Below are 10,000 nucleotides of genomic sequence, written 5' to 3' on the forward strand. Positions count from 1 at the left end.
TCCTGAAAGAGAGTGTGTTACTGACACACACACACACACACACACACACCTGGTCACACCTGTTCATGTGCAGGATGGTGCGACTTCCTGTGCTGATGTTGCTGATGACCACGGAGGCTGGCAGGGTGCACTGAACGTGCTCAGACACCAGAGACACGTCGATGTGGAACTTCTGAAAATCCTCCAAAATAAAGCTACAAACAGGAAACAGTTTACAAATCTTCCTGAGTTCTGATTGGCTCACGACCCTCACAGTGTAAAGTGAGGACGCTGCGTGTGATTGGACGTACTCATTGTTCCAGTGAAGCGGACGAGTCTGAAGTTAAGAAAACAACAAATGAACAGAATTGATGTAACATCACTAAACACAGGACGAGCTACGAGCTACGAGCTAACACCAGCGGGGTCTGCTCCAGCGTGCAGGTTCACGCTGACACACCTGTGCTGGTTACTGACTCCACAGTATCCAGAGTTACAGCACAGACTAGTGGTGGGTGGATGCATTACAGCTTAGACACAACGTCTGACGGCAACAAATAATCAGAGAATCTGGTGCTGACGAGCAAACACATCGTCAACACAATCCATGAAACTGAACTGTAGAACATGAAAGTGGACAGAAGAACAGACGTCTGCCCGAGGGTTCGGATCAGGCCACCAGGACGGAGACTCATGGACTCACTCAGCCACAGGTCCAGCAGACAGGGAGCCCATGAAGGCACAGGGAGCTCCGAGCAGCGACAGCACCGTGCACGAGTTCGAGGCGTTTCCTCCTCGCTGCCAACGCTGAGACAAACACCTGCAGGGAGGACGAGGGACACAAGCTGTGAAGGGTCCCTGTGCTGCTGATCCCTCACAGTGAGACACAGCTGGAGCTCAACCAGGAAGAGTCTGCAGAGGGCGCTAAAGTAATACAACACTCTTCTGTTGGAAAAAAAACGTAAAAAATACACAAAAAATATGCAAAAAATAATAATTTCTAAACACACAGAGAGAAATACAGAAATGATTTTACATTAATTATTGATCCTTTTATTCATCTTCATTTATCACACACACCTGTTCTCTTTCTACTCCTGTGATCTGCTCTGCAGGTGCATGCGCTGAGGCAGGTGTTATGCTTTAAAGAGCTACCGTGTTATCTGGTGACCTTCGGCCGACTGCGTCACTGGTCGTCATGGTTACAGCAGCCAAAGAGAATCACGTCATACTTAATGAGTCCGTTTGAAACAATAAGTAAAACATTTAACAAAAGGCTGTTTCTCCATTTTCAAGCAAGGCTGTAACCATGGCAACCGCAGACGCCTGAGGTCATCAGTTAGCACGGTCACCAGTTACACCGGAACACCGGCAGAGACACAGACGGTCATGTTTACAGAAAACATTTAAAAAGTCAGCTAAAAATCCATTTAATCAGTGAAACTGTAAAGTAATCAGTGACTGGTTTTATCTGCTTGACAGAAAAGTCTGATTGTTACTCAGTGGAAGATAACATGAGAGTTAGCATTAGCCTGTATGCTAACCTGCTGTCAGTGTCTTCTTCCGGGTATTTGTCCACCACGTTGATGATGTCGAGACACACCAGACCCACACACAGAATCTTCTTCTTCTTCTGTTCTTCCATCTTCATCAACACCGCGTCTGTGACCTTCTAACACACACTCACACACCGCTGCAGAGCGGACTTTGACACTTGAACGCATCGTTATCTCTTTGGACTGTGTTGCGTTCATGGCCCCCTCGGATTTTCCACCCTCTCGCGTCCGGACGCGCTTCCTGTGTTAGTGGCTGAATACCGAGTTCTTCCTAAACCCGGACCCCTTACAGACTTAATGACGTCACATGAACAGGGCTCGAATTGTTTAAAGCCAACGGGACTTCTCTGTAACCATGGCAACACGTCGTCACATGGTTTCAGGTATTTTAACATTCCGTTTATTATATAACTCAGTCATTCTACGACGTGCAGCGTTCATCTCCATGACGCTTTGATGACCTTCATGTAGGAGGTCATGAGGGCAGATTGAACGCATCGTTTGATATACCAGTGACATTCAACACAACAGTCAAAACCCTTTAACATCTTGTGACCAGCCTCTCCATCCGTCTGCTCTCACGCTTGGCGTTTGCATGTGGGCGGAGCTTGAAGGTTTTTTTAAACTGTAATATTTGTTACTTCAGTTAAAGTTCTTAAAGACTAACCAGCCCCAAAATTAAATGATGCCTTCTCACCGTCAACAATAGGACATGGAGCCAGAAAGCAGCGAGTACACCCGAGCCCTTCCAGAGAGGGGGCGTGGTCAGACACAGCTCATTTACATATTTAAAGCTACAGACACAGAAACAGCCTGTTCTGAGCAGGGCTGAAATAGAGGGGTTTATAGACATGATCAAATACAGGATCAGAGTGGATTTACAACAACACACTTCACACACATGATGAAGAGGAGCGAGGACACTGATTTCACCTGAAGAGGAGGAGGAGGTCATGTGACCTTTAAGAGGAGCGAGGACACTGATTTCACCTGAAGAAGAGGAGGAGATCATGTGACCTTTAAGAGGAGCGAGGACACTGATTTCACCTGAAGAGGAGGAGGAGGTCATGTGACCTTTAAGAGGAGCGAGGACACTGATTTCACCTGAAGAAGAGGAGGAGGTCATGTGACCTTTAAGAGGAGCGAGGACACTGATTTCACCTGAAGAGGAGGAGGAGGTCATGTGACCTTTAAGAGGAGCGAGGACACTGATTTCACCTGAAGAGGAGGAGGAGGAGGTCATGTGACCTTTAAGAGGAGCGAGGACACTGATTTCACCTGAAGAGGAGGAGGAGGTCATGTGACCTTTAAGAGGAGTGAGGACACTGATTTCACCTGAAGAAGAGGAGGAGGTCATGTGACCTTTAAGAGGAGTGAGGACACTGATTTCACCTGAAGAGGAGGAGGAGGAGGTCATGTGACCTTTAAGAGGAGTGAGGACACTGATTTCACCTGAAGAGGAGGAGGAGGAGGTCATGTGACCTTTAAGAGGAGTGAGGACACTGACTTCACCTGAAGAGGAGGAGGTCATGTGACCTTTAAGAGGAGCGAGGACACTGATTTCACCTGAAGAAGAGGAGGAGGTCATGTGACCTTTAAGAGGAGCGAGGACACTGATTTCACCTGAAGAAGAGGAGGAGGTCATGTGACCTTTAAGAGGAGCGAGGACACTGATTTCACCTGAAGAAGAGGAGGAGGTCATGTGACCTTTAAGAGGAGCGAGGACACTGATTTCACCTGAAGAGGAGGAGGAGGAGGTCATGTGACCTGAGACTCAAACACTCACCGTACGTTGGACCTGAGCAGCTTCTGATTTAACACCAACATCAAACTACCAAAAACTTGATTTTATTCCAATAAATCTGTTTGGATTGAGCGGCGGTGAGTGAAGCGTGATGAGAGGCGGAGCTTAAAGGACGAGTGCGGCTGGATGAGAGATGGATGGATGATGTATTTCAACTGGATAAAAGTTCTTTTACAATATAAAATCTGAAGCAGGAACAGGTTACAGAAAGGGAAGCACAGGACAAAATAGAAATCTGCTCCAGCATGCATGAAAGCGGCGCCCACGTGTTCCACGCCGTTAGTGTCGGCAGAAGAGTCTGGAATGGATCACGTGGTCGACGCGCTCCGTGTGGAGTACACGCTCACGGGGACGGGGTCAAGAGAGCCGGATCCACTGGTGCTTTAAAAAAAACAAAACCACGTGACTACAGAGCGGCGGCGAGAGGCCGTGGCGTCCCCCGTGGCGTCCCCGTCAGTTTACAGTACAATCACTGAGTATAAAAAACACACATAAAGTAAACAAGCTCGAGTGTAGTGTCCAAAGGTTCAGCTTAGAGTCCTTCACGCCTCGTCTCCGTCGCTGGCTCAAAACCGTGAGGCGCCGCGTCCGCCCCGTCGCTATGACAACAGGGAGTATCGCACATTAGGAGAAGAGCGGCTCTTCTGGAAGCTCGGAAGAGTTTTTGGAACAAACTTTTTTTCGTAAAAAAAACAGACTGAGCGGAGCGTCGACGCCGTTCACCACGACTAAAGCTGCACGCCGTCCTCACGCCGGACACGCCGCTCAAGTTAGTTACAGGATTCGTCTCCAATCAGCTGAGGACACGTCGGCTCAGAGACGAGCGAGGTCGCCAGGCTGCGGTCGAGTGTGTGACATCACCACAGGAAGGAGCGTCTCATTCACGCTTCCACGCCACGTGACCAGCGTGAGGACGACTCTGCAGACAGAGAGGATCCTTCCTGTGATGATGTCACACTGACAGTAACCTCCCGTCGGCGTCAGAGACACGGAGACGTTCAGGCCGAGGGTCACAATAACGGCGTGGTCGCTGCGTCACGCCTCGAAAGGAACGCTGAGCCGGAGCGACGGAGACGCGGCGTGTTTTAGTGTTTCATCAGAAAACAAGAAAAGACGTTTCTCTAAAAACATGGAAGTTTGTGTGGTCACGTGGCGAGCGTCCTCTCAGCTCGCCACGTGTGCGTGCGTGCGTGAACATCACTGTCAGTTAGTGTCGTTAACGATCACAATGACCATGTGCTCCTCGTCTATATTACCCACAGTCCTCTTGGCGTCCTGCAGGTACTGTTGTGAGAACACGCCTGGCGGGAAGGCGTACAGCATGGCGCCCGGCCCCCCCTCTTTAGCGGCGGGAAGGCTCACCACGCCGGCTGCCTCCTTGTTCCGCAGGTAAGTCACAAGATGGCGGAGCAGGCGCGCCTGCAGCCCCGGCTCGGAGGCCGGCGCCTGGCGGTCGATGGGGCCCTGCAGGGCGAGCAGGATGGCGAATCCGTCGGGGCGGCCCAGTTTGACGCGGCGCAGGACCTCGTCCAGGCGGCTCTGGTCCATGCGGAGCCTCTGCACGATCTTGAGCTGGCCCGGCTGGTTCTGGTTCTGGTTCTGCAGCTTCAGGGTCTCCTTCATCACGGCGTTGAAGAAGGCGGCGCCGCCCTCCAGCAGGAACAGGTCCGTGGGGAAGCTGCTGTTCTTCAAGGCGAAGAAGCCGTGCCAGACTTTGGAGAGCGCCGTCTGAGCGTACTCCGTCAGCGTGCTGGGCGGGGACGAGGCGTGCGTGTCAGTGATGACGGCGGGCGAGCCGGCGGCCGTGCTCTCGCTGTTACGATGGTGGTGATTGTTGGGATGCTCGCTGGCGGTCCGCTTGCTGTGGTGGCGGCCCGATGGGAGGTCTTCTTCGTTGGTGGAGTGTCGCCCTCCGGCGCCGCTGTCGGGGGAGTGGTCCCGGGGCTCCGTGGTGGAGTCAGGAGCTCGGACGCGCGCTCGGTCGGGGCTGGCGTCAGGAGAGACGGCCCCTCCTGGACCTCGCACCCGGGACCGCCCCCTTTCCTTCTCCTTCTCTCTCTCCTCTGTCGGCTTCTCGGGCGACAGACTCCGGCTCCGCCTCCTGCTCCTCCGCTCCTCCCTCTCCTTCAGCCACCGCTCCCTGCTCTTACTGCGGCTCCTCGCTCCTCTGGCGCTCCTCCCGAACGCCTCCACTGGCCCCGCCCTCCTCTCCAGGCTGCGGGTGGGGCTGGTGGGGAAGTCTCTCTCCAGCAGGGCTCGGTCTCGGTCCCTCTGAGAGAGCAGACTGTGGGGAGGGGGGGGGGAGCGGTCTCTGGCCCCCCTCAGCTCCCTCTCCAGGCTGCGGTGGCGGCTGTACGCTTCCCCGAGGAGGTCGTAGTGGGAGGGGGCGGCGACGGGCGGCTGGTAACCAGGAGGAAAAGACCGGGCGGGACTTTCCTCGACTTTAGCAAAGTCCACCCTCAGACGTCTCTCCGGACCCCCCAGAGGGAAGCCCCTCATCTGGCTGCAGGCCGCCTGGGCGGCGTCCAGGCTCTCGTACTGGATGTAGGCGAAGTTGTCGCCCTTCACGTAGTCGATGTTCCGGATACTTCCAAAGCGGTCAAACTCTCGAGCCAGAGCGGCGAGGGAGTTTCCGGGCCCCAGGCCGCCCACCCACAGCCGCGTGGTGGGGTTCGCTTTGCCGTAGCCGATCTTTATCGGGTTGCCGCCGATCAGCCGCCCCTGCATGGCCACTTTGGCCCGGTGGGCCATGTCAAGGTTCTGAAACTTCACGAAAGCATACGCCCCGCCCTGACCACGAGCCGGCCGCTTAATCACCACGTCCTCGATGATGCCGTACTTATCGAAGCCCCTCCTCAGCTCCGCCTCCGTCACGTTACCGTCCAAGTTTCCGATGAACAGGTTGCTGGTCGCTCGCTGGTCGTCCTCGGGTTTTAAGTCCTCCACCACGGGCATGGGGGGCAGGCCGTAGGGCCGGCCCCGCTCATCCAGCATGCCGTAATAATCCAGCAGCCGCTCCCTCTCCCGGCTCAGGGTCAGGGTCTCCAGGGCGTAGTGTCTGGCTCTCAGGTCCCGGATGCTGCTCACCCCGGGTCCCGGCGGGGACAGCGAGCGCTGTCTGTAGGGGTAGGGCGCGTGCAGAGGCAGGTACCCGGCGTCCGGCGGCGTCACGCTCCGCCTCCTCACGTACATGGGTTCGATCTTCAGCTGACGTTCACCCAGGACTAACCTGGACGACTTGGCGTGCCGAGCCTCCTTGGCGTCCTCCGGGTGTCTGAAGTTGACGTAGGCGATCCGGCCCAGCTCCGGGGTGTGAGACAGCTTCACGCTCACGTCCCCGAACTTCTTGAACTCGTGAAACAGCGCGTCCTCCACGTCCTCGTCCGAGACCTGCGAGCCCAGGTTACTGATGAGCAGGGTCTTGTACTCCAGCGTGCCGGGGCGCGCGGCGGGGAGCTCCGCGGCAGGAGCCGTGGTCCGGAGGGGGGGTCGGCCGAGGAGGCTGAGCTCGTGCCGGTGGTGGAGCTCGAGGGCGGTCGCGCGCTCCTCCCGGACCCGCGGCTTCTCGCGCTCCCTGCTGCGGCTCCGGCGGTGATACCCGCGGCTCTCCGCCAGCAGCAGAGCCAGCGGCGGGGGCGGCAGCTCCTCTCTCCGCTCCCGCTCCCGGAGCCGTTTGGCAGCGGCCCTGGACGGACTGCTCTCCCTCCCGGCCTGCCTCTTCATCTTCACACGGTGATGGAGCTCAAACTTTTCGGTGCCTGCAGCGGGAATCTGGCCTGAGGAGCGACTTCCGGCGGCGTTATCCAAAGCGGCGAGGCACGCGACGGCTTCGGCGAAGAGACGCTGTTACAGCGCGCGCAGAATAATTCAATAAATATCCAAATAAAATCATTAAATCGATTAAGAACATGACAGCATCAAAGGAGCTGCACGAACGCCGCCATCTTGGACAATAGGAATGTGCGCTTTCCCTTTGGAAGGCGGGGCTTGGGATGACGCTTCTTTGGCTAACGTCATGACGTCACGCTGGAGTTAAGGGCAAACAAAAACACCAAAAGCGTCTAAAAAGCGTTTTAATATATATAGTTTACATTTTATTTTAAAATATTTTATTGAGTTTATAAACAGTAACAGAAACAAACAAAAACAGGCCGAGCAGGTACGTTACACACTACCACATAAAGTACAGTACATATACAGTAAATAAACTATATACTATATGTATATAGTGTATATACTATATAGTATATATAATAGTATATATACTATATATATATATATATATAGTATATATACTATATATACTATATACAGTAAGATATAGAGCAATAAAAACAGACACTCCTATGGTAGTCGCAGTAATAGCTTATAAAGTATATTTAAAATAGTTTTAATTTAAACAAACCATTGTCAAACATTTAAATAGAATATGAAACAAAATCCTAACGGAGAAAATGTGATGCTGTAAACATCATAAGTTAATTAAATAATCATTAGGGATAATGATGCTGAGATGAAGATCCTCAGAGGATAACTTAACGTCTGTTCTTTATTGTTCATCATGTTCAGAACCTTTTTATAATTTATCATGTCAATAAACATTAAATTAAATAAGCACCGTGTTGAGATGAAGCTGCTGAGATTTATTTTGTCTTTAAACTTAAACACATTTTTAGAGTCCTGAAACAAACTCAAAGCTTCTCAGTATTGATCAAAATATCACATTTGCTCTTCTAATGGGTTAATGGTGTCAGCGTTCTTCCACCATCTTTATTTAGATCATGACTTTAAAGGCAGGGTTAGTGAGCTCTGAAAACTAGCAGGATTTTGAAAGCAGCATTCCCTCAGTGCTCCCTTGAAAGCCACGCCCCCTCCCCCCTCTGTGCTCCCTTGAAAGCCACGCCCCCTCCCCCCCTCTGTGTTCCCTCGAAAGCCACGCCCCTCCCCCTTCTGTGCTCCCTCGAAAGCCACGTCCCCTCCCCCCTCTGTGCTCCCTTGAAAGCCACGCCCCCTCCCCCCCTCTGTGTTCCCTCGAAAGCCACGCCCCTCCCCCTTCTGTGCTCCCTCGAAAGCCACGCCCCTCCCCCTTCTGTGTTCCCTCGAAAGCCACGCCCCCTCCCCGCTATCTCTAACTCGTACATCATGAGCCAATCACATCACCCTGTGAGGAGAATGTTCCTGTTGCTAGGCAACAGTCAAGTATCAATCCAGCATCCTCCAGCTGTTAGCTTAAATGATGTTTCAGACTCAGTTTGATTTTAAGATGTTTTAATGAAAAAGTAGAATCGTACAGCTGTAACAAACGCCCGGGTTTCACTTCCAAAAACACCAAACCATGAAACATCGACCCCGTCTGAAACACACAGGACCATAAATATCCAATTCAAACCACCGATGGCAGCACGGGTCCTTTTGCCCTCAGAGCCGCCTGCAGGTGGAAGGCGAGCAGCATCATGATTCCTCAACGACTGAAGGAAGAGCACCGATGACGAACACGGTGATCCAGCTTCCATAAATATCTGAACGTGTCTCCGTGTTGACTCCACGACCTCAGAATGACCTTGAAGAGGCGCTCATCAACATGTACTTATTACAAACTACACGGTTAATATTTTCCATGATTCCTCATATGAGCCGTCCGACTCGGGCTTTTGGAGCGTGATGTCACAGGTGGGTTGTTAAACTAAACGTTGGCCACAAACGCACATTGAGAGGTCGTCAAAACGCACTCCGACACAGCAGGGGGCAGTATGCAGCTCCAAACATACACACAGTGACACTGGTTCGTGCACCAGGGTAACGAGCGAGCGGCATGAAGGTCGGAGCACGAACGTAGCGCAGCCTCAGACCGGATTCACAAAAACCTCTTAAAAAAGAAAACTTCAGAACTTCAGTCTGAAGACAAAAGTGAAGATTTGATATCCACCATAAAAGTGCTCATTTATTTCCTGAACTTTGTGCTTCTGTTTTTTTTAAACACGACACTCGTCCTGAAATTGTTTGAGTGAAAAGGTGAGCCTCATAAATTTAAACACATTTTTAAAAATCCCTTTAGGTTCTCAGTTTGACTGAATTAATGTTTTGTTTTCGGTGTTAATCTCACCTGATGGAAAAAAGCACAACAACAAAAACAATCTGGAGTTTCACTCTTTTCTCTGAAGATGTTTGTGAATCCAGCCGCTGCATTCTCTCTAACGACCAGCAGGGGGGGCATAGTCAGAGTCGACCTCACTAAACATTTGACGAGTTTAAACTTTGATTTGATTCCAGTAAAAGTCAAACAGCGTAGAAACTCGTTTGTTACCGTGGCAACCCAAATTCAAGTCCTAGACATCCAATAGTGCCGAATTCCTTATTTTCTAAATGTAAATGTTGGAGGTTGAACACGCGGCGCTCTCTCTCTCTCTCTCTCTCTTTGGGTTTAAATATGTCCGCCCAGTTTGAGGAGCGCTACAGCACATCCTGGTGTGGTCTCTGAACGTGGACCGTTCTTACAGTCGATAAAGGTTATTCAAAGTACCTGAAAATAATGCAATCTAGTATTTTAAAAAACATCTCATCCTCAGCCATACCTATAACCAGACGCTGCCGCGAGAGAGCGAGAGCGAGAGAGCGAGAGAGAGAGCGAGAGAGAGAGAAAGCGAGAGAGCGTGTTTGGGTG

At 51.8% G+C, this 10,000-nt stretch overlaps 3 protein-coding genes across 6 annotated transcripts in view; all 3 read right to left on the reverse strand.

The window, feature by feature from the left end:
• khk (ketohexokinase) overlaps positions 1-1,835 on the reverse strand; it is a 6,432-nt gene extending 4,597 nt beyond the window's left edge. Inside the window, exons 1-3 of one of the 3 annotated variants that reach the window (XM_079342360.1) lie at positions 1,524-1,830; positions 683-799; positions 60-194 (exon numbers count right to left, since the gene is read on the reverse strand). In XM_079342360.1, coding sequence (XP_079198486.1) covers positions 60-194; positions 683-799; positions 1,524-1,630 — 359 coding nt within the window. In that variant the 5' untranslated portion in view covers positions 1,631-1,830. Of the gene's footprint in view, positions 1-59; positions 195-682; positions 800-1,523 lie in introns of all 3 variants that reach the window. The other 2 variants (XM_079342361.1, XM_079342362.1) reach the window with 2 other exon arrangements.
• A 1,631-nt stretch (positions 1,836-3,466) lies between these two features.
• On the reverse strand, positions 3,467-7,325 carry rbm15b (RNA binding motif protein 15B). Its single transcript, XM_079340627.1, has one exon. It carries the CDS (start codon positions 7,060-7,062, stop codon positions 4,543-4,545), a length of 2,520 nt encoding a protein of 839 aa, XP_079196753.1. The 5' UTR covers positions 7,063-7,325; the 3' UTR covers positions 3,467-4,542.
• A 1,265-nt stretch (positions 7,326-8,590) lies between these two features.
• The window catches only part of manf (mesencephalic astrocyte-derived neurotrophic factor), a 4,045-nt gene continuing 2,635 nt past the window's right edge, over positions 8,591-10,000 (reverse strand). Inside the window, exons 4-5 of one of the 2 annotated variants that reach the window (XR_013778884.1) lie at positions 9,132-10,000; positions 8,591-9,095 (exon numbers count right to left, since the gene is read on the reverse strand). The exon at positions 9,132-10,000 is cut by the window's right edge and continues 750 nt beyond it. The gene's annotated coding sequence lies outside the window, so the exon portion shown is untranslated. The other variant, XM_079341467.1, reaches the window with a different exon arrangement.

Source organism: Symphodus melops (assembly GCF_947650265.1).
Source record: "Symphodus melops genome assembly, chromosome: 4".
Classification (NCBI taxonomy): domain Eukaryota; kingdom Metazoa; phylum Chordata; class Actinopteri; order Labriformes; family Labridae; genus Symphodus; species Symphodus melops.

Excerpts from the sequence above, each read along its gene's own strand:
- rbm15b (XM_079340627.1), bottom strand. The coding sequence starts at position 7,062 with ATGAAGAGGCAGGCCGGGAGGGAGAGCAGTCCGTCCAGGGCCGCTGCC.